At 38.8% G+C, this 27184-nt stretch overlaps 1 protein-coding gene, 1 non-coding gene and 1 pseudogene across 2 annotated transcripts; 2 read left to right on the top strand and 1 right to left on the bottom strand.

The window, feature by feature from the left end:
- Positions 1 to 14947: 14947 nt before the first annotated feature.
- Positions 14948 to 16171, bottom strand: LOC140006892 (uncharacterized). The gene is made up of 2 exons (XM_072049559.1): positions 16047 to 16171; positions 14948 to 15908 (listed from the first exon to the last, which is right to left on the bottom strand). Exons 1-2 carry the CDS (start codon positions 16169 to 16171, stop codon positions 14948 to 14950), a joined length of 1086 nt encoding a protein of 361 aa, XP_071905660.1.
- A 691-nt stretch (positions 16172 to 16862) lies between these two features.
- Positions 16863 to 16969, top strand: LOC140007122 (small nucleolar RNA R71). Its single transcript, XR_011814679.1, has one exon. It is a non-coding gene; the product is annotated as a small nucleolar RNA R71 (small nucleolar RNA).
- A 7876-nt stretch (positions 16970 to 24845) lies between these two features.
- LOC140006891 (anthocyanidin 3-O-glucosyltransferase 2-like) lies at positions 24846 to 26281 on the top strand (annotated as a pseudogene).
- Positions 26282 to 27184: the final 903 nt, after the last annotated feature.

Raw genomic sequence — 27184 nt, 5'->3', positions numbered from 1 at the left:
ATAGGCCTTTTTGAGATACTTGAAAGAGTAGGAAATTTGGCGTATCATTTGGCACTACCACTTACTCTATCTAAAGTCCATATGTCTTTCATGTGTCCCAATTGAGGAAGTATATCTTTGATTCAAGTTACATACTAAAGGCTCAACCACTGGAGGTGAGGGAAGACGCAACCTACAAAGAGCATCCAGTGAAGATTGTTGATCAAAAGGATCAGGTGCTTAGGCGAAGGATGATTTCGTATGTCAAATTCCAACGGACAAACCATATAGAGAGAGAAGCAACATGAGAGTTGGAAGAAGAAATGAGAGCAAAGTATCCGCAATTGTTTACACAAGGTATGTCAGTTTCAAAGACGAAACTTATTTTAAGGGGAGTATAATGTAATATCCTAAAATCACACCTTTACCATATTAGCAAAGAAACCTAGTCATACTACTAAACACTAGTAATAAGATCAATAAATGTAGTAAGTTCTTTTCTTTAATTTTCATGGTAAGGTTTCCAATTACATTTAGTATTATTAATATGTAATTGCTAGTCAACCATTAATCAAGCCTATTTCTATTACTAATTAGGATATTTCCTATGGTAAGATTTAAAATACAATTAATAACATTTATGTCTAATTATAAATCAAATCTCAATCAATCGATTTAAAAAATATTATCAACTAATAATTAGGACGTTGACTTTTTAATTGAGTTTTGACATAACACTACTAATCTGAGGCTTATACATACCCTGTACAAAAAATTAAATCATCTTTTCCTTTCTCTGGCAAATTGACAAATACAAAGGTGAGTTTGAGGGAGAGGGTGAGCAAGCTTTTGGAAGAGGAAAAGAGGGAGGAGCAGGAAATTCGAAGTCAAATAACAACTCGTGATTGCAACGCAAGTAAGACTCTAAGTTTTTTATTTTTCATTGTTTTGAAAAGTCAATCTGGATTTTAAGATTTATTGTACCTATCTTAGTTTATGAATTTTAGTAGAATTAACTAGATCTCAAAACTTTGAAAATTGTTGATCAAGTTCTATTAGAATCTATTGAGTAACTCCTAAAGGATCGTGTTATAATCAATCCATTTGAATGTGCCTTGATTAATCTAACAATAGTACTTGCTCTTTAAAAAATCTTGTTGGCCTGAGGATCCATTAAAAATGCAACTCACGTATAAGTAGTCAGATCCTATGCATATTAGTTTTCTTATTATCATGCATGTCATTACATGGATTTGGAATCATTATGGATTATATTTACTAGTATAAGCGTAGTAGCTTCAATGCCTTACGAAGGTTTCTTTTTGTTTAGACTATTGTTCACATAGTAATGCTAATAGTCTACATTTGATATGACAAGTATGATTCAAATCTAGTTCTTAGTCTCAGTGTTTTGGACTATTAAAAGTTATGCAAATCTGGCGCAATCAGTGGTCTCTGACCAACAACTTGTAAATTATTTTAGTCAATGCTTTTAAACCCGGACCGGGGAGTGAACCGGAAAACCTTCCGCTTCACGGTTCGATCGGTTCAACCGGTTCGACCCCAGTTCAAAGGTTTAATAATTTTTTATTCATTTTAGTATTAAACATTTTGAATAAAACTAAAATATTTATTTTAAAAAATAAATACTTAATAAAATCGATCGAACCTCCCGATTTTTACCAGTTTTTACCGGTTCAACCGGTTCAATTAATTCTTTGGGTTTTTAATTGAACTGGACCGGAGGTATGGCCAGTTCGTGGTTCAACCGGTCAAACCGGTTGGTCCGGTCTGATTTTAGTACCATCACATCTAGAATATTCAAGTGTAAGATTGAATTTTCAGCCCTTAATGCCCTAACATTACTTTTGTTATCATAACAGCTCTAAGATTATCTTATAACCGTTATTAATTATCCGTAGCTAAATGAGAGTGACAGTATCTTAAGGAAAAGTAAACCTTAATGCTTGAAAACACAAACTTCTATCTAAAAAGAGAAGACTACTAAGATGATAACACCAACTGACTATGAGTTTTTATTAACAACATTAACAGTGACAAGTACTCAACAGTTTAGTGTTGTAATTTATGTATTTCTTACAACTGCCTCATTTAGTATTAAGGTTAAAGTTTAAAATTTTGATGTACTAAAGTTACTACTAGAATACAACAACAATTGTGACATGTGTCGAGTCTGTGCAATAATAATTACTAAAAAGTCCTAATTACCACCACAATTAATTATAGAACAAATCCAAGTACTGGAGCAGGGACCCTAGGTGTGCAATATGTGACGCCCCCACTTCTCCCAAGGGCGAACCCTAGGGTGTCTGTGGGACGTCTGCCCAGCTCTCGCCAGGACTCGGTACAAATTCAATTCAAACTTAAGAATAACCAATCAGTACTAAAAGTCGAAAATATAAAGGAAGGTCAATTTCTTAATAATCGATTAAATCTTACATCATAAGTTACCAAAACATCTTACAATCCCAAAATATACAGCTTCCAAAAATTGACTAAATGAATACATTCAAAATTCTAATAAAAGGCCATCAAGTCGACCTCTCCATCATTCCTTCCATTTCAGCTCCTGTTAAAAAAAGTAAGTCTAACGGGGGTGAGTGGATGCTCGTGAGGCCAAGAAAACATGCAAGACAATTATTTCAATAATAATAGCACTTACACGCTAGTGAAACTATAACATTCAAGAAATTTCACAATTTATAATAAACACCCTTGAGTAGGATGCAGAAGCTCTCCGGAGCTAATAATTTCTTATTTTGCCCAAGTTCAATTTTTAATACCCTTTCGGGACGACACCCCGTCCCCCGGGTAGGTAATTGAGTTCGTAGCCTTTCACGTATTCTATGTATGTTTCTGAGACGACTCGAGAGGTACCTCCCACCCAAATCGGTGTGGTACTTACTATCGTCCAGTTTATAGTTCTGGGACGATTCGAGAGGTACCTCCTACCCGGATCGGTGTGGTACTTCCTATCGTTCAGAGGTCTAGGGCACTGAGACGATTCGAGAGGTATCTCCCACCAAATCGGTGTGGTACTTGCTATCATTCAGAGGTCGATGAGACATCGCTCTAATCGACTTATGCAGCCATAGCATATTTTTCAAGTCAAGTCATGTCAGGTCAAGCATGAGTCATTTATTTCAAATGAGAACGAGTGCGATAAAGTACACACTCGGCTCGGCAAGTTTACGTATCATGTATAACACTTGTACAACTAATATCTCAATCACATAAGCATTTAACACATACTTGACACTCACCAAATAAACAAAGAAGAAATGTCACTTGACGTTCAGCCGTCCACCGTGGAATCCTCTTGAAGGTTCTCGTGCGAGCCTGAGCAATTAATAGTGAATAATTACTTATAAACCCCAATTATCAAGGAAGATTGCACGCTTGTACAATCTTAGAAGATCTCGTTAAAATGAGCCTAAATTACTCGCAAATTAAGGCTCAAAAGGGGGGTTTTAACATACAAGAGAAATCAAGTTTTCATCTTTGAAATCAAGTGTAAAACGTTCAAGTAATATCGAAGGAATAAGGAGGATTCGAAAAACTTCATTTCCTTAAGATTCGGAAATTTCAGTTTTGATACGAGATCTTTGGAAAATCGTATCTCACTTTTTACAAGTCCAAAATTGGAAAACTTGGTACCGTTGGAAACCTCTTAGAAAGTACTAAAAGTTCATAGAGAACAATTTTCCATGATTCTAAACGGAAGGTATCCAAAAATTAGCTCAAAGTTGCTGTTCTGGGGCATTGAAGACAGGTTTAGGTTGGTTTTTGGCCAACTTTGAAAATTCGGAAAAATTCACTTGATCCGAACTAACCTCTGAAATTTTGGAACTTTATTAGAGTTGTAATCCAAGTTTAAAACAAAACAAACGGAACAAGATTCGGAGTTTTGAGCACCAAGATATGGTAGCTCAAAGTTACTAAGATTTTCCTTGTTAATCAAGGGTTTTCCCAACTCAACTCATGAACTTTGGAAGTTTAGTTGAGTAGCGAAACGGACTCAGAATGGTGCCAAATTTAGCAGTATAATACTACCATATAGGAACCATTTCTTTGTAAAATTTCGTAGAAAAATACATACGGAAAGATGGTTAACGAAACCACTAGAGTTCCAAGGCAAATCTGCCTTGGACTTCCGTTTTTCCGTTTTCAAGCATTTAGCCAAGGAAAATTCCTCAAACATGGTTCATTGATGTAGAAAAGGTCTAATAAACATCCAAGATAGGTTTGGTAGGTGGTTAACACCAAGAATCTCGAATTAACAAGTCCCAATCAAGTTGAGTAACAATTCTGCCCAAAAGGAGGGTTTCCTTCAAGAAGTCAGTTTCGAAATACGGCCACAAATCAGTCAATTCAACTCAGAATTAGACGTGGTTGGTGGAGTTGGAAAACACATTCATAAAGCTAAAATTTCTCAGAAGAAACCATTTTAAAAATCTGTCCACAACTGGTCCACATTGGAGCCTCAAGTTGTAGTTCATGTTCTGCCTTCCAGAGAACTAACTAAACAGGGCAACCAAGTTCAAATGGTTGGTACGGATTACTCATGTGGAATCAGGACATACATTTTATACCATTGGAAAACTGGAAATGTCTAGTTTCCAGTGCAGCTAACGGCACTCAATTTCGACATCGAAGTAAAAAGTTATGGCCGAAAGAAACAGACTGCCAGGCAATTACGGGAACCATTTTCCAGATTTGCTAAACCTTTGAAATCACCACATTTGACCAACCAAATCATGTTATTTTTCAATGAAACTTTCTACACCATTCATATAACATGTATACATCATAATCAAGCCATTAGAACCACTAGAAATCATCCTAAGGGTCACGGACAACATAGGGGTAGAATTGGAAAATTTTCACCTTCGCTCCCCTTTGAGTTCCTACCAACAATACAACGTTATTCCACTACTTTAAATACTAAACCAACATTATTAGCATCATCATTCACCAAATCAATTCATCCAACCAAAGTGGGAGTTCATAGAGCCCACACAACAATTTTTCCAACATAAACAAGTTACCCACAAGCATGCTTGAGCTTATATATGCTTTACTACTTCCATAAGACAAGATTTAAGGGCTTGATCGTCATATACTTCTTAGATGCAAAAGGTCAGATTTTTGGCCACAAGAAAGCTCCAAAAAATCGTGGAAATGAAGCTCTTCTCCTTGCCTAAGTGAATCTCCAAGTGGTTTGTGAGTTGGATGCAAATTTTGAGATGAAATGGTGGAAGGTTGGTGCAAGAATGAAGAAGCTTTTCTTCCTTTCTTTTCTTTGCTGTTTGGTCGGCTGTTTTGGGAGGGAAAAGAGAGTGTTTGGCCGGCACTTGAGGTGAGAAGAGAAGGGTTTTGATCTGGTGTGATGCTCCCTTGAGAAGCCTAAGAATGTGTGGCCCAAAATGCTCCAAAAGTCAACTAAGGAAAGTGCGCGTACGCGCGCGTTTCGTGCTCGTTTCCTCTCGGGTTTGTTTCACTTGTGCACTAAACCTCTAATGCACTTATATTCATACTATTATTATTCACTCCTAATGGTAAAAAAATAAAGGTCTTAAGTCCCTTAATTGATCGCGCACGTAAAAACGCGTACTTCCAATTTTGCGCGATAACGCTTAACTTTCAAGAAATTCTTATAACGATTGTATTACTAACTAATACTTGAGCATTTAAACATAAAAATACCTAATTTGAGACTAATGTACAAGTCTCCAATTTTCCAAACTTATTGTATTCTCGAATCAATTATTTACTCTAATTGCGCATTCACTTTTTTCACTTAACGGGTTTCGAGAAATTAATTTTTGAAACGAGCCACTCTAAAAATATAAGTAAGTCGTAGATCAATATAATTAGGTCTCAAGAGACTAGAAAATAATATTCGGGGCAAACAGGTAATTAAATATTTTGATAAACTCGTAACAAGAGTTTAAAAATAAATAAATTTTTGCGAGTCCTCATGATTTTTTCTTAATTTACTATTGATCATTCTTACTTTTTCAAAATTAATACACTCTCAATTCAAATATAGTCTCGAAAAACGTGTACTCGTTGTTCCGAACTAAATGAGTTTTCGAAAAATAATTTTCTAACAAAACGCTTTAAAAACATAAGAGAGGCGTTTTTCCATATAAATGAATTTTAAATAGTCGAATTAATTAATTAATTAAGCCAGTAAAATAAAATAAAATAAAAAAAATTTCGGGTCCTCACACAATGGGTTACTTGATTCACCCTATTCTCGAAGAGTTTGCTTGATCCGATGTACCAGATTTGTCTATAAAAATATTAAATTTGCGTACAATGGCAAGTAGGGTCGATTCCAAAGGGAACGGATAGGAAATTGTTTCTTTCCAAGTCAATAGAACAAAATTGGGGAAGATTTGATAGAATGCAAATAAAAATAAAATAAACAAAATTCAAAAGCTAACTCACCAAGTACAATTTACTCAAAATAGCAATTAATAAAATTCAACCCAAAGGATCAACTTTTCAGACACGGTCCAATTAAATGATCATCGATGCAAAGATATTTCATTCATTCATCACTAGATTGGTTATAGCTATCAACAAGCTCTGACAGCCAGTTCTTCCTTACTTTTTCGACAGTCAAGGTACGACCATTGACTGCTTCTCTAACCAGAAAATAACCCTAGGTACGACCGTAGGAATTTAGTTATCCAGTTGCATTAGAATTAGAAGAACCCAACCCTAACCAATAAACATGCTAAAAGAGTTTATTTAAATTAGATCTTGCATTCCCCCAACATAAACCCAATTATGGTGGTTGTCACTAGGTATCAACTAAAGAAACAATTACGAATTCAATTTAGTTAATGTGACAGTAGGCTATTAAATTAAATCAAATACCCGGCTGTTGATATTCAATTAATAAAATACCCATGAACAATTAATCCAGAAAACGCACGAATAGCAACAAGTTGGAAGAAATAATAAAGATTCGATTAGATCTCACAGATATTACGGATTTCGCCTTCGCGTCGACCTTTGAATATAGGAGAAAACTAGTTGCTCCTCATCGTATCAATTTTGCGTGATTTGATTGATTCCATCAGCACAAACATCAAAGAATTTGGAACGATGAAGTACCGAAGAAAGAACGAGGAAAAAGTCTTCCTTTTCCCTGCGTTGGTGTTTGTACTGAAGCCGAAAAGTACAACGCAAAAGCCAACGAAAATTGTACAAGGCCAAAGCAAAAGCAAAAGACTCAAAAGCGTCAAAGCCAAAAAGCAAACGGAAGTCTACAACGTCTGACCGCTATGGGAAAAGAAAACTAAAGTTAATGTATCAATTTGACGTGAATTTGGCTTTGCTAATTGCTGCTGAAGACCAAAGGAAAAAGCCGTTTGACGAAACAAAAACAAAAGCTCCCCTTATTGATATGACGTGAATCTGGCCTTTTTTCCTTTTTGTGGCCGCCGCCCAAAGAAGAAGAAAAAACGTCTGAAGCAAGCCTTGTGTCCAGGGTTTTAATCCCATGCTTCTCCATGGTCCACGTGCACCTAATCTCCTGCTACCAATCTTGCGGGTCCGGCTTTTGGTACATCTCCTCGGTTTCTAGCGTGGGCACGCCATGAAACAAAGAGTCTTCTGAAAATTTGTCTCACGCGATCACTTTTAACACCAACCACCTACAATTTACACAAATATAAAATATGACCAAAATCTCATTACTTTAGCACAGTAAGTAGCCAAAATTATGATAGAATAATAGTGCAAAAGGTGTCCAAAAGTTGCTCTATCAAATCTCCCCACACCTAGACAATGCTTGCCCTCAAGCATTGCGAAACTCAGAAATACAACCAAGAAAGCAAAGGTTATGCAGAAATTTACACTAACACAAGCATCCCGTCTTCCTGACAATGTCTCCGAAATTAGAACACACCGGATAGGTGGTAATTTAAAGAATATGAACAGTATTAAATGTCACCTTCAAGAAAATGTATAAATACTAGGAACGCTCAAATCAACATCATGGAATGGAATTACCATAGATTTACACATTTATCACATCTCCACCACTCAAAAGTGAACTAAATACACAAATCAAAGGGACCTCACTAGGTTGTAATGAGGCTTAGGTAAAAGGCGGGGTAAGAAGGTAAAAATAAGACGTAATGTGTCAAGAGAATATCCGATATCCACCACATACCCACAATGCTTCACCGGGGGAATTCCACAAACAAGGCAGGTTCATTCGCTATACCCTCTGTGCAGGTGTCGCCAATTTTATTTTTTTTTTGAAAAGAGGCCGTCTTGCACGGCGTGGGCACGCCCTGTAAGCCAGAGTCTATTGTTCACCATCTCATTGACAATTTCTCCCCCAATTTTTTGTATTTTTCTCTCCTTTTCTTTCGATCTCAAATGTACAGAAACAGTACCATACAACATCTATTCTGACAACACTTGCGAGCATAGATTTATTTGCCTTGTACAAGTAATAAGTTTCAGACATCTCTTAATGACATAAGGTTGAACAAGAAAGTCTAAAAAAGGTCATGGGTTATCAAACACGGCTAACAAACAAAAGCGAAGGATAAAAACTCAAATTGGTTCACTATTGGGAGACAAGATGAATACATGATTTTTAGAAAGTTAAAGGAGGTTAAATCCTAAATACCCTTATCATTTCAAATGCATCCAGTTCAACAAAATGTGGTCTCGACATGTACAAAATAGCAAGTTCTAGAATGCCAATACCATGTGTGATACCCACTCAATCAAACAAAAATAGAGCAAACAAGAATAATGTGCTCATGCATAGCTCAAAAGCTCCCAAAAGTTATAAGAATAGGTCAAGTCTAGCACACTCAACATTCAACGATATTGCCTAGGAAAAATAAAATGCCCAACTAGCATATTTGACCACATACCTGTGCACCATGATTGTATAATCCATCATAGCAACACACTCCAGCACTAACAAACATAGAAACGAACAGCAAGCCGACTAACTGCATTGTTTTCATCATTTTTTTTATTTTTCTTTATTTTTCATTTTTTTTGTTTTCAAACGTACCAAAGCCAAAAGAAATAATGGAAATCAAAAGAAATAATGGGAACTACTCCCCCACACCTAAAACCTACATTGCCGTCAATGGAGAAAAGATAAATGAAATATTAGGAGAAAAGGAGAGAAACTTCCCTGACTACCGAGAGGGGGCACCGAGACACTAAGGGGGAGGAGGGTGAGGCGGAGTGAATCCAATATGAGCAAAGAAAGCAGCTTGATTCTCTGCTTGAATACGGGCGAAGACCTGTATCGCTGCAAGGTGGGCACCTAGTCCCTCAACTCGGTCGCCCAGATCATAGATAGAGTCTTGAAGGGAACGGTACTGGGAATCCCAAGTAGGAGGAGCACGGTAGGAGGATGGACCCGTCTGATCAGTGTGGGGCGGCAGATCAGTAGGAGGGACAGGCAGAGGAACCCGAGGTCGTGGCCCGCCCTCGCCAGGAGGCGTCATTTGGTATACATCTGCCACTTTGAAGATAACTCCCATTCTCTCCAAACTATGCAAATCCAGTGGCTCAATCTCTCGAGTTAGAGTGAAGTTGTGCTCTTTGTTGAGGTCAAGCAATCCCAACCGAACGGTCAAGTGAGTAATGAGCGAACCCAAAATCAGCGGCTTATGCCACTTTTGAATAACGGATTGCATTTGAGTGGCCACCCCACACCCAAATTTAACCTGAACTTTGTTTTGCATGCACCAAAGAAAATAAAATTCTGCCTTGGTAAGAGTGCCAGAGGAGTCCTTCCGACCCGAAAAATTATAAGCCAAGAATCGGTGGATGACTTTCAAGACCGGATCCTTCAGATAAAAGGCCTTGGACTGACTCGGATCATAAAGTTGAGTGTCCGTGGACCACTCCCTCCATATGTCAATGTAATCAGTGGAAAACGGTCTAGTGTAATCACATGCACTGTTTATATATGTTCGGGATGAAATGGTATCCTCACTAAAAAACTCCAAAGTCACATTAAACTCATTAATGGACATATTATGATGGGTACCTCTTAATCTAAATCGAATAATCCCCTTCTCATCCAAAGTGATGAATTCATTTTTTATGAACTCGAAAGTGGAGTAGAATTCACAACACAGCTCCTCAAACGTAGGGTAGTCGATGTTTAGATACTGCTACCAACCAATTGCCGAGAACAACTGTTCAACTTCTCGTGCAATTCACAAATGGTCTAGGGTTGGGGCATGGAAGCACTTACATGGAGCAAACGGACGGTGCACCAAGCTATTAAACCGATCCTGTTGTGCCCTTGTAAGGTTAGTGATCGGTTCCCCCCAATCCCCAAGAGACATAGTACTCTTGTTGAGGCCTAATCGGGATCGAATGGGGGTTTGAATTGGGGCTCGCCTTTTACGAGGTTGGGACTCAAATGGCCCAGAAGTTGTTGCTTTTTTCGGAGGCACTTGGAGACCACAAATAGAGTATAATTGAGCACAGAGACAACCAGTCAACCACCAAAAGAGGGCAAGGAACCACAGTCAACAAATAATACTCAATAGGCAGCAGTCCAATAGCAAAGAGGAAACACAATTACTCCACCAAACAACAACAAGGCAACAAACACAAAAATGCGCCACTGGCGTCACTTGGCAGACAACAATAAAGAAACCAGATCCAACACCTCACAAATTGAAATATCAGTCAATAATAGTCAACAATCGGCGAGTTACTGACCACGTGTACCAAATATTAGATTCACCAGAGCCCACATATGTCCCCCAAAATAGATAATCAATGAAAGGCAGATATGAGGTCTCTCACTTTCAAACAAAAATCAAATGGTCCCTCGATAAAACTAACAATTATGTCCACCCAACAAGAAGCGAAAATTTAGTAATAAAAATCTCAGATCGTAGTCACCAGTGTAAAATGAGAGAAATGGGGGTACCACTTTTTTTTTATTTTCTTTCACGCTGGAGGAGACCGAGGAAGTGACGCCCGGCTTGCGAAAGAGGTACGCGCGGCGCACGGGGCTAGGCAGGCCGCGTGTGCCATGGTTGGTTGACTGCTGCGCTCGTGGAAGGTGGGCGCTAGGCACAACGTCTGTGAGCTAGGGGAAGATGCGCGTGGTTGGGCTACCTGCGAGCGCTGCCGTGACTGGGCTGGGCATGCGACACTCGATTGGCGGCGACGGAAGGCTTCGGTTGCGCGCTGGAGCAGCACGCGAGTGTGCTGTGGAGAGCTTTGCGTGCTGGATTTGCTAGTCGCCCGCCTATTTGCGCGTTTGGTCGCGTCCGACGGTCGCGAGCTTGGGCTCGCGGCTTGCTAGCGTGACGTGCCAAGCTCGCGGCTTGCTAGCGTGACGTGCGCGGAGCAAGGAGCGCGGCTTGGGCCTGCGCCTGCTGCTGCACGGGAGGTCGCGCGTGACTGCGCGCTGTGGATCTGGTGGCGGCACTGCAGTCGTGCGTTGGCGACAGGAGGGACGGCGCGCTGGTGGTCGCCTGCGGCGGAGTGGGCAGGCGGCTCTGGTTGGCGGAGAGCTATGCGAGGGAGGCGGCGCGAGGACGAATTCGGCGACGCACAACCGCGACGGCGGGGGACCTCCGAAGGGGCAGTGTGCGACAGCCTAAGGGAAAAAGAAGAGTGAAGCGTAGACAAGGGGAATTGGGAAAGAACTAGACAAGAACAGACAAAGAAAAAGTGAAAAAAGTGAGAAAGTAGGGTCTTGGTCAATTTTTTTTTTTTTGACTTTAATTATCGAAAGGATTGGAAGGCGTGGGCACGCCTTGGAGACTGTAGTTTTATAACCGTAGCATCTTAACAAAGTCCAAAAGAGTTCCTTCCAGGGCGTGGGCACGCCTTGGAACTGCTAGTCTCCAATTTGAACAGTTGACCTGGCGTACCCCTTCCAAGGCGTGGGCACGCATTGGAACCCCTAGTCTTCTGTTCATCACCACAAAAACAATCAAAATAGAAAAATAGAACTGAAAAATTGTAAAGTAATGAAAAATGACCACAACTAATACTATAATTCTTGGGTTACCTCCCAAGCAGCACATTCCTTTAATGTCTTTGGCTAGACATGGCCATCAGCTGTTTAAACCTCACGACTTGGATCATCAAGAGATATAACCTCCATTTGCTCACTATTAAACCCTTCATAATAAGGTTTAAGATGGTGACCATTGACTATGAACTTCTTCTCCATCTTCAGACTTTGGATTTTCACTGCATCATAATGAAAAATATTAGAAATGACAAATGGACCAATCTAACGTGAACGCAACTTACCCGGAAAAAGCTTAAGTCTTGAGTGATAAAAGAGAACTTTTTGCCCTACGACAAATGACTTTCTTGAGACTTGTTGGTCATAGAAGACTTTGCTCTTCTCCTTATAAATTGCTGAATTCTCATAGGCTTCATTCCTTAGTTTCTCAAACTCTTGTAATTAGAGTTTTCTATGTCCTCCGGCATCCATAAGGTCCATGTTACACCATTTAAGCGCCCAAAATGCTCGGTGTTCAAATTTCACTGGGAGGTGGCACGGCTTCCCAAAGACTAATCTATATGGGAACATTCCAATCGGTGTCTTATACGCGGTGCGGTAAGCCCAAAGAGCATTTTCCAACTTCAAACTCCAGTCCTTTCTATCAGGCCGTACCATTTTCTCCAGGATTGACTTAAACTCCCTATTCGACACTTCGGCCTGACCATTCGTCTGTGGATGATAGGGAGTGGACACCTTGTGGAGCACGCCATACTTACGAAACAAAGCAGCGATCGTCTTATTACAAAAATGGGTGCCCCTGTCACTGACTATAGCTCTCGACATTCAAAAACGGACAAAAATGTTAGATTTAATAAATTCTGCAACCACCTCGAATCATTAGTCCGGGTGGCCTTTGCCTCCACCCATTTGGAAACATAATCGACAGCAAGGAGAATGATAAGAAACCAAAAGACGAGGGAAAGAGACCCATGAAATTTATACCCCGGACATCGAAAATTTCAACAAACAATATGGGGGTTTGACTCATTTGGTCTCTACAAGAAATATTCCCCATCCTTTGACACTTATCACAAGATTTACAGAACAAAAATGCATTCTTAAAAAGAGTAGGCCAATAAAAACCTTTTTCTAACACCTTACGAGCTGTTCGTTTTGGCCTAAAGTGCCCCCCACATGCAAATGAATGACAAAAAGTCAAAATAGAATGGAACTCAACGGCACTTACACACCTTCTTATCACTTTATTCGAGCACTGCCTCCACAGGTAAGGGTCATCCCAAATATAATATTTGGCGTCATTTCTCAACTTATCTCTCCTCACCTTTGGCCAACCTGAAGGCAATTGATTTGTTACCAAAAAATTTACAATGTCAGCATACCAGGGTACCGATGAATCAATGGCTAGCAATTGCTCCTCGGAAAATGACTCTCTTAACGACAGATCCTCCTTATTCGTGAGCAACCGGCTCAAATGATCAGCCACCAAATTCTCGGCTCCGCTCTTGTCCTTGATCTCTAGATTGAACTCCTGTAGGAGCAAGATCCATCTGATCAGCCTTGGTTTTGCATCCTTCTTTGCCAACAGGTATCTCAAGACTGCATGATCAGAGAAAATAATTACTTTCACACCAAATAAATATGACCTAAATTTTTCTAGTGCAAAAACAATGGCTGATAATTCTTTCTTCGTCGTGGAGTAATTAAGTTGGGCTCCATTCAATGCTCTCGATGCGTAGTAGATCGCATGCGCCGCCTTGCCTATTCTCTGTCCCAACACGGCCCCTACGGTATAATCGCTCGCGTCACATATTATTTCAAATGGCTGGCTCCAATCTGGGGGTTGAATGATGGGCGGTGACGTCAACGACCCCTTCAACTTATCAAAGGTCACTTTGCATTCATAGGTGAAATCGAATGTTATGTCCTTTTGTAGCAACTTGAACAGAGGTGTTCCGATTTTTGAGAAATCCTTGATAAACCTCCTGTAAAATCCTGCATGGCCAAAAAAAGAACGTACTTCCAGTATGTATATGGGGTAAGATAGAGCAGAAATAAGGTCTATTTTAACTTTATCTACCTCTATTCCCTTAGCCGACACAACATGCGCTAAAACAATACCATACTCGACCATAAAGTGACACTTCTCCCAATTAAGAACCAAATTCGTATCTATGCACCTTTTAATAATTAAAGCCAGATTATCAAGGCATTCATCAAAACTATCCCCGTATATGCTAAAATCATCCATGAATACCTCGATTATTTTTTCAACATATTCTGAGAAAATACTTACCATGCACATTTGAAAAGTTGTTGGAGCATTGCAAAGACCGAAAGGCATCCTACGGTAGGCAAACGTACCAAATGGGCAGGTGAACGTGGTCTTTTCCTGGTCCTCTGGTGCTATCGCGATCTGGAAGTACCCTGAAAATCATTCAAGAAACAATAGTAAACACGACCAGCTAACCTTTCGATCATCGGGTCAGTAAAAGGGAGAGGAAAATGGTCCTTTTTCGTCACAGAATTTAGCCCCCGGTAGTCAATGCACTGACGCCAGCCAGTAGCTTTCCTAACCGGAACCATGTTACCCTCCTGGTTCTCCTCCACAGTCACTCCTGCCTTTTTCAGAACCACTTGAACGGGGTTCACCCAAGAACTGTCTGAGATAGCAAAGATAATCCCCACCTTTAGGAGTTTAAGTATCTCCTTTTTCACAACTTCCATCATCAGGGGATTCAACCTCCGCTGTGCCTGTCGTACCGGCTTCACATCATCCTCGAGCCTTATCCGGTGCATGTATAGGAACGGACTTATCCCTTTGATATCTGTTATGCTCCACCCGATCGCCTCCTTATGATCCCTAAGGAGTCGCACCAGTCTTTCCTCTTGACTTGGAGATAAGTGTGCGGAAATGATTACCGGAAATGTCTCTCAGTCTCCCAAGAACGCGTACTTCAGATGTCTCGGGAGAGGCTTTAACTCTAATTCCGGTACCTGCACAACTGACGGCAATAATTTTACATGAGTTTCTGGCACAAAAAGAGAAGTAAGCTCATACCTTGGAGGGATGGTTGGAAGTGAATGTAAGGCCTCAACTGCATGGTGTAACTCATCCCACATGTTCACATTAGGGGTTACACCCAATTCAAGATGCTTGGTTAGGGCCACTTCCAATGCGTCCTCACCATTCAGTTCGAAAGCTTCCTGCACAAGAGGCTCAACAACACTCAAAACAAAGACTGAGTTAGATTCCCCTGGATATTTCATCGCCGAAAAAATATTAAAATTTATCCTTTCACCAACAAATTTCATTGATAAAGTACCCTCATTCACATCTATTTTAGTCCTGACAGTGCTAAGAAATGGTCTACCTAACAAAATAGGTGACGGGTTTAATGATTTCTCATCTCCCATATCCAGGATGTAAAAATCTACAGGAAAGACTAATTCATTTACCTGAACCAAGACATCCTCAACTAGCCCCTCTGGGTAGGCATTGGTGCGGTCGGCTAGTTGGATTATGATGGCCGTTTCTTTTAATGGCCCAAGATTCAGGGACGCATAAATGATTTTCGGCACCACATTGATTGACGCCCCTAAATCCAACATGGCTCTCCTGATCGATGTATTTCTTATCTTACAAGGGATCGTGAACATACCTGGATCCCCACATTTGGGTGGGAGATTTTTTTGGAGTATGGCTGATACGTTTTCTCCCACCGCTACTCTTTCATCCCCTCTCAACTTTTTCTTAGGGGTGCACAAGTCCTTGAGAAATTTTGCGTAATTCGGTACTTGCTTGATTGCATCCAACAAAGGGATGTTGATCTCCACTTTTCTGAACACGTCCAGGATCTCTTTCTCTTTCTCCGTCTTCTTCGTCTTCTCCAACCTGCATGGAAAAGGAGGTAAGTTAGATTTAATAGGAATTGATGGAGTAAGAGTTATCTTAGGGTCTCCATGAATATGCCCTTCTTCTTCAATTTCCTTTTCTATCTCCTCCTCACTTTTGCTTTTCGAATTTACCAACTTAGGTCCCTCCACCTCTTTGCCACTCCTTAATGTCATGGCACTTACATTCCTGGGATTGGTCTCAGGTTGTGATGGTAATTTTTCATAAACGTGGGACTCCAAGCGATTAATGGCAGTTGTCATTTAACTCATTCGAGTCTCCATGTCTTTCATCCCTGCTCTGGTGTCCTGCTGGAATTGGATAGTGCTTGCGACCAGGGTCCTAGTCTCTTGCTGGAGCTGAGTGGTAGTTGTGGTCAAACTCTTGACAATTTCCTCCAAGGAACTTCCTGAGTTGGAGGACGAAGGTTGAGACTTTTGTTGCCATGGTTGCTGAAATCCTGGTGGACGGTTGGAGAATGAATTCTGTGGCCTATTACCATAGCTGAAATTGGGGTGGTCTCTCCAATCCGGATTGTACGTGTTGGAGTATGGATCGTACTGCCTACGAGGCGCGGGCACGCCTCCACCCATGTTCACTTGTTCAGCCCCATCCTCTTGCAACATAGGGCATGAGTCAGTGGGGTGGTCCACATTTGTGCAGATTCCATAGGCCTTTGCTTGGTGCCCGTTTCCCATAGCTAATTATCGAACGAAGGAAGTTAGCTCTAATAGCTGCTGCTGAATGGACGACGTCTCTACCTCATTAACCCTGCGGGTAGGGTTACTCTCACGGAAACCAAACTGTTGAGAACTCTCTGCCATCGATTTAATGAGTAGCCATGCTTCCCTTGGTGTCTTGTTCGCCAACGCTCCCCCACTCGCAACATCAATGATACTCCTATCAGACGACTGGAGGCCCTCATAGAAATATTGAATCAACAGTTATTCACTAATTTGATACTGTGGGCATCTAGTGTACAACCTATTGAACCTCTCCCAATAGGCATATAAGGATTCTCCAGGATACTGCTTAATGCTGCATATCTCTTTTCTTAGACTGGCAGCCCAGGATGCAGGGAAGAATTTTTTCAAGAATTTCTTCTTAAGTTGGGCCCATGTTGTAATACTACCTACGGGTAGGTAGTATAACCAATCCTTCACTGCATCCTTGAGAGAGAAAGGGGAGGCTCTAAATTTAATCTGCTCCTCAGTAATTCCTGGAGGCTTCATTGATATGAAATATGGGCCGCTTATGGGCCATGTTTCGGACTGCGTAAACTTGTTTTTGAGCTACACTTGAGCACTTGGAGAATTCTACTTTCTTCAAGATTTGCAAGGGGCTGTGAGAAAATCTTTGGTGAGGACTACTTGAGGGACAAATTAGAGTGAAAACACGAGTGACGAGTGCATACACGTGAGCCTGTGTGTTGTGAGAAATTTCTCTTCTCTGCTAACCAATTTTGCAGGTCACTTAACCATGCCTCGTGGAGTTGCATCTCATTCATATCATCAAGAATTCTTAGAGAACGAGCCTCTTAAGAGGAGGGGTTCCAAGCGAACTACTACCAAGTACTCTAGTTCCACACGTTCCATCTCCGAGCATTCACAACATGAGTTTCATCCACTTCAGGAGGAAATGGATCATTTTCGTGCCTTGTGCGTCTATGAAAGATATAAGCGTACTTGTAATGAGTATGAGGAGGAGCAAATGAGTTTTAGTAATAGTTTAGTAGTTTATTTTTCAGATTTCTATTTTATTTGGTAGGAATAAGTTCGGTCCAAGACCTCATGTTGAGTTAGATCCGATTTATAGAGTCTAGACTCACTATTACTTAAGTTGGTGAATTAGCTTTTATTGGATTATGTTGGGCCAGCTTTATAAGCTGACCATTAGTTAGCCTTAATTGTGATTGTGATTGGTGAGTCATTAGTTAGTTCCTTTTCCTTACTAGATTAGGGTTTTACTTGTAACCTATATAAGGTACCACATTACGTCATTAAAAGGGAGACACTTTTATCATAAAAACCTAGTGTGAGAATTTTCTCCATAGCTTTCGAGCAACCCTTGAACAATTTAGAGTTTTACTCTAGTGTTCTTGTTTGGCTTATCAATTCAAGAACCACACTTGAATTGTGGCGCCTTCTACACTTGCCTGAGGTTCGCTAATTCGTTTGATTACGGGTTGAGATAATATCAACAAGTTCGTAGTCACGGGGATTAGAGGGGTCGTAGGGTTTCCGCTGCCACCGTTTCTTGCGTTCGAAGTCAAATCCAACAAGTGATCTTGGGTCGCGAATCTTCTCACCAACGAGATTCGTATCATTCATACTGGAGCATACCACATCAAACTCTTGGATGTGTTTGTGGGGTTTTTCACCTGAGAGGCCATGAAACGTGGGTAGGAGGTGAATTAATCCTGACTTCAATTCGAATGAGGTATTTTCAGCCAAAATTAGGAATGTGATGCACAAAGGCTGCTGGGGCAATTCTGGAGCAGCCAACTCCCTTAGTGTTCTTGCATTCGCCATAGGGATGTCCTCTTGGCTTGGGTCACTTAAATTTTCACCACTTGAATCTGTTGATTCAATCTCAGGATCCAGTCCCTGAGATGCAATGCTAGATTGCTCCTCTCTGAGCTGTTAGTCTCTTTCCTAGTTCGGCGCGCAGTCTTCTCTACTTCCGGGTCGAAAATCAATTCACCTGTACGAGAAGAACGGGGCATAAACTAGAAAGATGCCAGACAAATTCAAAGAGAAAAACTTAGAAAGAAACAAAATTAACTAAAACACCGTTCCCCCGTAACGGTGCCAAAAATTGATAGGTGTCGAGTCTGTGCAATAATAATTACTAAAATGTCCTAATTACCACCACAATTAATTATAGAATAAATCTAAGTACTGGAGCAGAGATCTTAGGTGTGCAATGGGTTACTTGATTCACCATATTCTCGAAGAGTTTGCTTGATCCGATATATCAGATTTGTCTATAAAATATTAAATTTGCGTACAATGGCAAGTAGGGTCGATTCCACAGAGAATGGATAGGAAATTGTTTCTCTCCAAGTCAATAGAAAAAAATTGGGAAAGATTTGATGGAATGCAAATAAAAATAAAATAAACAAAATTCAAAAGCTAACTCACCAAATACAATTTACTAAAAATAGCAATTAATAAAATTCTACCCAAAGGATCAACTTTTCAGGTACGGTCCAATTAAATGATCATCGATGCAAAGATATTTCATTCATTCGTCACTAGGTTGGTTATACCTATCAACAAGCTCTAACAGCCAGTTCTTCCTTACTTTTTCGACAGTCAAGATACGACCATTGACTGCTTCTCTAACCAGAAAACAACTTTAGGTACGACCGTAGGAATTTAATTATCCAGTTGCATTAGAACTAAAAGAACCCAACTCTAACCAATAAACATGCTAAGAGAGTTTATTTAATTTAAATCTTGCATTCCCCCAACATAAAGCCAATTATGGTGGTTGTCACTAGATATCAACTAAACGAACAATTACGGATTCAATTTAGTTAATGTGACAGTAGGCTATTAAATTAAATCAAATACCCAGCCGTTGATATTCAATTAATAAAATATCCATGAACAATTAATTCAGGAAACGTACGAATAGCAACAAGTTGAAAGAAATAATAAAGATTTGATTAGATCTCACAGATATTATGGACCGCGTCTTCGCGTCGACCTTTGGGTAGAGGAGAAAACTAGCCGCTCCTCATCGTATCAATTTCGCGTGATTTGATTGATTCCATCTGCACAAGCATCAAAGAATTTGGAACGATGAAGTACCGAAGAAAGAAAGAGAAAAAAGTCTTCCTTTTCCCTGCGTTGGTGTTCGTACTGAAGCCGAAAAGTACAACGCAAAAGCCAGTGAAAATTGTACAAGGCCAAAGCAAAAGCAAAAGAGTCAAAAGCGTCAAAGCCAAAAAGCAAACGGAAGTCTACAATGTCTGACCGCTATGGGAAAAGAAAACTAAAGTTAATGTATCAATTTGACGTGAATCTGGCTTTGCTAATTGCTGCTGAAGACCAAAGGAAAAAGACGTCTGACGGTACAAAAGCAAAAGCTCCCCTTATTGATATGACGTGAATCTGGCCTTTTTTCCTTTTTGTGGCCGCCGCCCAAAGAAGAAGAAAAAAGTCTGAAGCAAGCCTTGTGTCCCGGGGTTTTAATCCCATGCTTCTCCATGGTCCACGTGCACCTAACCTCCTAATTGCCCACTTTTTGCTACTACCAATCTCGCGGGTCCGGCTTTTGGTACATCTCCTCAGTTTCTGGCGTAGGCACGCCATGAAACAAAGAGTCTTCTGGAAATTTGTCGCACGCGATCACTTTTAACACCAACCACCTACAATTTACACAAAGATGAAATATGAGCAAAATCTCATTACTTTAGCACAGTAAGTAGCCAAAATTATGATAGAATAACAGTGCAAAAGGTGCCCAAAAGTTGCTCTATCAAATTGAAATTGTCATTGACATTTTAAGAACTTTTTTCCTAAAATAAATGACTACCAAAGTTATGAACTTTCCTAAGTTAATTCATGACCTCTCTAAAATAAAGACTTAGCTAAATTAACTAAAATTTCCTTAATGATTGATTTTTCCAAGAATATTAACCTAAACTAGGATTCCTTCCAAAGTTGTTTAGACTTTCCAAAAATAGTAACTTTCCAAGAAAAGAACTTTCTAAAATAGGAAGCTTACTTAAAAGGGAAATATTAGATATACAAACTTTACTCGTTTAGCAATGTTAAGTGTCCTATGGTTGAACATCTCTAGGGGATGTATTAAAGAAATAAGTGATGAACAATCAACATGTGTAAAGTAATAGACTTACATGTTATCTCTCTAGGGATAGAAGGCAAGGATCAAGAACCCTAGCAAGACATTCTTCCAAGCTAATCGAGGTGAGTGGGATTTAACCCTTTGTATTTTGCAAGACAATCTTCCAAGCTACAACTATTTAGTTCTCTCTACCCTTCTCTCCTTTTCTAATTAATGAGATACAAGGGGTATTTATAGATGTATTTGGAGGAGAAAATGTGCTCATAATGCAATCATAAAGTTGTCCTTAACTTTTCCAAGAAAAATCTTGCTAGATCCAATAGTTTTCTCTTGCAGAAAAATTGGTCAAAAAACTTGTGTGAAATGTCTACAACTTGCTCTTGCAAGTTGCAGCAGGTTTGCACTGTTTTGCTCAATCTACAATATTGTTCTATTTTTTGACCAAATTCAACTGCAATTTTTTCAATGATAAAAGCCAAATTAGCCTTTTTGCAAAACATTAAAATTGTAGTTCTTTGACTTAACTTTCGAATGCATCAGGAATCATCCCACTTGGATGTCTGTAGGTGGAGAAATGACCAAAAAATCACTAACTAGTCAATCCCCTGTTCAGCTTTTGAAAGCAAAAAATACATGACGGTATTTCAACCTTTTAGCCAAGAAAATGTATGAATTGAATTTTGATATCTTCATAAGAACTGTAGGTCAATATCTTAGATTCAAATGGTTTAAGAATCATCTCAATCCTATACTTGTAACTCAATATATATTCAAAAACCAAAAGGTGTCAAAACTATCAAACTTTTCTTCTTTTGTACTTGGTTGCATCTCATCCTACGAACATTTTACAATTCATGTTCACTTTAAACATTTCTAATAATCAATAATCACCCAAATATATTCTCAATTCACCCCATTTGATGATTGAGCCATTAGACCTACAAAAACATGATTTTTACCACTTTAATCCATAGAAATGCAATTTTTTATAATTGGACCACAAAATGCAAATTTCACTAGAAATCTAGTTTTTTTTTTTACCGGCAAAACCCCGTACATGGGGGAGGGACACCACCCCTAATTTTAGTTAAAAAATCTGTTAAAGAAATAGCGTCTCATACATAAAAAAAGCATTAAATAACGAGTACTACTCCCTTACATGGATGCATCTAATCCCTGCATAAATCAAAATATCTAGTGAAGCCAGTGTTTGAATATGTTTTGGCAGCTAAGACACGGAATCAAAGAGATATTGCCCCATATTTGGGAGACCTGCCAAAGCATCTGCAAGTATATTCGCTTCCATATAAATGTGTTGAACACTCCCACTAGAAACCTAGTTATTTAACTATAAAAATGACTAAAACACACCAAAATAAAAATAATAAAACACACTTAAAATATGTAAAATGCACATTTATCAAATTTCACCAAAACTAAGGGTTGAAGAGGCTTGAAGGCAGGGTCTAATTCCTCTAAAATTGTGGTAATAACAACATATTAAGGTAAGAGAAAAGAGATCTCTTTTGTTAAACTTTGAAAGCTGTTATTTGTTACTCCCTCCGTCCCATTGAAAGTTTCATACTTTACTTTTTGGTTTGTCCCAAAATTAATGTCACTTACCACAATTGACAATGAAAACTTTCCCCAATTTCCATCTCATGCCCTTAAATATACCAGATTCTTTTAATCTTTTGTTGGACCCCAAAAAACTACAAGAATTGCACTTGATACGCGTGAGTCCCACAACAAGTGCAAACAATGGTCGTGCAAGATACTTTCCCAAAAAATAGCAAGAAACATTCTTGAGGTATGGGTCCCACACGTCTTGTCACCACTCCATTACCTTTCTGCCATTTGACAAGTTATAATGCAAAGAAACTGAATAAAGGTATTGCTGGAAATTAGACCAAAACATTTGAAATCTTGGCGCTGTTGAAAATAAGTGCGAGTCCTGAAATGCGACAAATATTTTGGGACGGAGGGAGTAGTTGCATGATGGAAATTTCTTGTTGATCTAATATCTAATAATGGACTAGAACGTGAAAAGAATAAGTTGGATCATGCATATAATCAAAAAATAAAAATGTAATTTAGCATATTTTATCTTGTTTATGGTGAGCAATAGTTAAGGGGTACTTGTGAAAGTACAAAATCTTCTCTCTGCTGGAATCAATTTTTTTATTGTGTCTTTTTCTGAATTGAGCTGAATTGTTTCAAGAAAAATAGTTTCAGGGAGGTTAATAATATTTTCAAAACTGTAGGGGAGGGCAATAAAATTGTTAAAAACCTCAAGCGAGGAATGTGAAATTAATATTCCAAAATCTTGGATCCCCGCAATTTGAAGTGGGTTTTCTCTGGATATGAGTGGGTTGAATTTTCCGGAAGTCCACAATTGCAATGTCTGGAAAGTGGAAACAACTCATTGCGGTGATTTTACTGTTTTAAAAGTAAAAAATCACAATAAAATTTTTGCAATGCTTTCAAGAAAGGACATTTTTGTGAACAGTATAGTAAAAATTGTTCTAACGATTAGATTTATAATTTTTTTATAAAACAATTCAAATTTTCATTAAATATTAAAATCTACACTAATAACAGAAATCACATCTGACAAACTTATGCATATAAAACAAATATGAATAATAATAGATACTTCAAATCTAAAAAATTAATAAAAATTTTCAAATGTAAAGTTCAAATATATTTAAACGTCAAAGAGAAAACTATGGTACCAGAACATCTACGAATGTTTCCTACTGTCACATGTGCTGGTTAACTACTTCAACCTGAGATGTAATGAAGATAATAATTACATTATCCCTCTTTAACCTATAACTAGTCTCCAATAATTGATACTAACAACTACTGATGCAGTGCATCACTAGAGGTTCTCAGCAACTGTTAATTGTGATTTTATAAATTTAAAAATAGGATTCAAGATGACAATAGGGCGGATATTCATGATCAACAGGGTCGAGGGAGATCTTTTTCCTACCACTTTAAATGGGGTGGGAGGGCGGGAAAAATACCCCTATCCCGTTTGCCACTAATAATTTAATATTATATATTTCTATATGCACAACGTAAAAATATACAATATAATAAAACTATATGTATGTAATATTAAAATTAATAACATGATATTTTCTTGTAATAAATTAATGTAATATTTCCTGTTCATTTATTGTGATTAACCAATAATTTTGTTACGTTAGTTTATTTTTTCTATTTTGATGTTGTTTATAGATATATAAAAAAAAGTACGATAATTGATTTTTTTTTATATAAAATCATATGTACAGAAATAAATTCACAGGATCAAAATAATTTTAAACTTTTATTTCACGCTGGATAAATGTAAAACAATTATTTGCAAGTTCATTGTTAGTGCATCACATATATAAAAAATTAAAATCAAGCAAACAAATAAAATAAAAATGCTAGAGGTGTAGACTGGGGGCAGCCCCAGAGGTAGTAGGGTGCAGGGGGTAGAGATAGTGGAGCTGGGAAAGGGGATGGGACTTTTTGGAGAACGGATCAGTGGATGGTACTTCTCCCATTCCAAATCCACCCCATGAAGGACACTGTAACTTTGAAAGTTATAAACACACATAAAACTCTCACAATGTTACTTAGCATCGCACTTTTTCCCCTTGAACTCATTATATAGTAAGAGTAGTTTTGTTCTAAAACGTCAACTAGGTGGACAAAATGCCTATATAATGAGTTCAAATGCATAAAGTGCAACTGCAGATAAAATTGAAGAGAGTTAAGTGCATTTAACCCTAAATAAAGATAATTAAATGTCAAAACGAGAAACAAACTTCTTTATATTGAGTTTAATGATTAGCTTGATTAATGATAATAAAGTTTCACGATTCAACATGACAAAGCAATTTATTGATAGTACATTTACATTTATCAAGTAAAAATCCTGGAAACATTGTAGTTTTGATTTCTGCTCGATTCACTAGTGAAAGGCATCACATCTGCTTTTCATGTAAACGGATAAGATACATGTGGCATGCGTTTGCAAGCTAAGTAGAAACTAGAAAGATAAAGGTTGGATTTCCATTTTCAATCAATTGGCTAAAGTTAGCAGAGAAAACGAAAGAAATGAAAAAAGCAGAGCTGGTTTTCGTTACTGTACCAGGGATTGGCCACTTAGTATCATGTGTTGAACTAGCAAAGCTTCTCGTTGAACGTGATGAACGATTATCGATCACCGTTCTGATTATGAAGCTGCCCTTTGATCCAAAAGTCAGTAGCTACACAAATTCATTGGTAGAAACTCCGAATTTGCACATAAGGTACCTTGAGCTCATCAAAGAAGAGCCTTCTTCTCAATTGTCATCTTTTCTTTCGATTCTGTATCGATTTATCGACAACCATAAAAGTTGTGTGAGGGAGGTTCTTGCTGAAATATCCAATTCTGTTTCGTCGCATCTTGGTGGGATCGTCATAGACATGTTTTGCACCTCTTTGATTGATGTAGCCAATGAATTTGGGGTTCCTTCCTACATATTTTGCCCAGGCGGTGCTGCAACGCTTGGCGTTTTATTCCAGTTGCAAAGTCTGAGAGATGATCTCAATGAAGATGTGAGCCATTACGAGAATTCAGACGTTGAATTAGCTTTGCCTACTTACATCAATCCTGTTCCAGCTAAACTTTTGTCATCTGCATTGTTTGAGAAGGATGGAGGTGAAGACATGCTCCTCGATCAGGCAAAAACATGCAGGAAGACCAAGGGAATCATAATTAACACTTTCCTTGAGTTGGAATCCCATGCGATTCACGCCTTGAGCAATGATAAAAGCATCCCACCAGTATATGCAGTAGGGCCTGTATTGAATCTGAAGGGAAGCAATAGTCAAAATCAAGAAACTGAGATGATTATGAAATGGTTAGATCTTCAGCCAAAATGTTCTGTTGTGTTCCTTTGCTTTGGTAGTGCAGGTAGTTTTGATGGTGACCAAGTGAAGGAAATTGCCTATGCACTCGAGTGCAGTGGATATCGATTCCTCTGGTCATTGAGAAGGCCTTCACCTAAAGAAAATTTTGAGTTTCCAAGTGAGTATGAGAACCTGGATGAAGTCTTGCCAGAAGGGTTCTTGCAGCGAACTGCAGCTGTTGAAAAGTTATTGGATGGGCACCACAGGTGGCAGTTCAATCCCATCCTGCTGTGGGGGGCTTTGTTTCTCACTGTGGTTGGAACTCAATATTGGAAAGCGTTTGGTGCGGTGTGCCAGTGGCAACTTGGCCGCTTTATGCAGAGCAGCAGCAGAATGCATTCCTAATGGTGAAAGACTTGGCAATGGCAGTGGAGATCAAAATAGATTTCAAAAGGGATTTCGTACTGGGTGTGAGTAGTGAGATTTTGAGTGCAGATGTGATTGAAAGAGGGATTAAACATCTGATGGATCCTGAGAATGAAATCAGAGAGAAGGTGAAGGAAATGAAAGAGAAGAGCAGGTTGGCTCCTGATGAAGGAGGATCATCCTTTTCTTCCTTGAGGCTTTTTCTTGAAGATGTAGTAGATAACATTCCATGATCGTATGTCAGAATTGAATAGTGATAATGTATTGCATAATTGCTTCTTTTTCTTAAATCCATAGCTGAAGATCAACCAATACTAATATCCATTAACTCTGCTATAACCAATTCTACTCCGAAAGTCGGTGCTTTTTTCTGTTTTTGCTTCTTAGGCTTTCTTCTGTTTTCCCTTTCACACTTTCTTTTGCTATTCTAATCTTCTACATGGTACTTTGTAGGTCAAATACAATCTGTGGCTGTGAAATGGACTAGCAAGGGCAATGTAGACTTACAATTCAGTTAATAGTAACAGTGAATAGCTAAACTTATTCAACTTCAGAGTTGGTAGAAGTTTAGGGAGTATTATAGTGAGTGCTAAACCAAAAATGACGGGACCAAATTGTGACAACTTTACTGCGGCATTGAGAGCAGAGTATGTCTTTTACTGCATTTAGTCACACCTAGTTGTGGTGCGTGCTGTTCTCTTGCAATAATTGGTACATAATGCATGCTGCCTTACATTTTTTTGACTGCAATTAAAGCATAGTTTACTCTTATAATGCTTGAGAAGGTGGTACGGTTTTTCTTCTAATGTACTGTATTATCATTGCACGCTCTTACCTGATAAGTTATCTTTTTACTTGCATGTTTTTTTTTTTTTTTTGTGAAATTTGAACTCAATGAACACGGAAAGTCCTCAAAATTGACTAAAATAAGGCAAATTCTCATATGCAACTTTAAACTTTGTAAGCAACATGTTCAAAACTTCATTGGAATTAAGAGATGAAAATGAGATGTTGCAGACTAGGGTTCAAGAACTTGAGAAGTCAAAGAAGGAGTTCAGCGATTTAATTTAAGATTGGATGAAAAAGGCAATACAGGTTGAGGTGGCTGCCAGAGAGATGATCGAGAGTTTAAAAAG

This window comes from Coffea arabica, chromosome 5e (assembly GCF_036785885.1).
Source record: "Coffea arabica cultivar ET-39 chromosome 5e, Coffea Arabica ET-39 HiFi, whole genome shotgun sequence".
NCBI classification, from domain to species: domain Eukaryota; kingdom Viridiplantae; phylum Streptophyta; class Magnoliopsida; order Gentianales; family Rubiaceae; genus Coffea; species Coffea arabica.
Note: the sequence above shows the minus strand (reverse complement) of the source record. Positions and strands in the feature narration are given on the sequence as shown.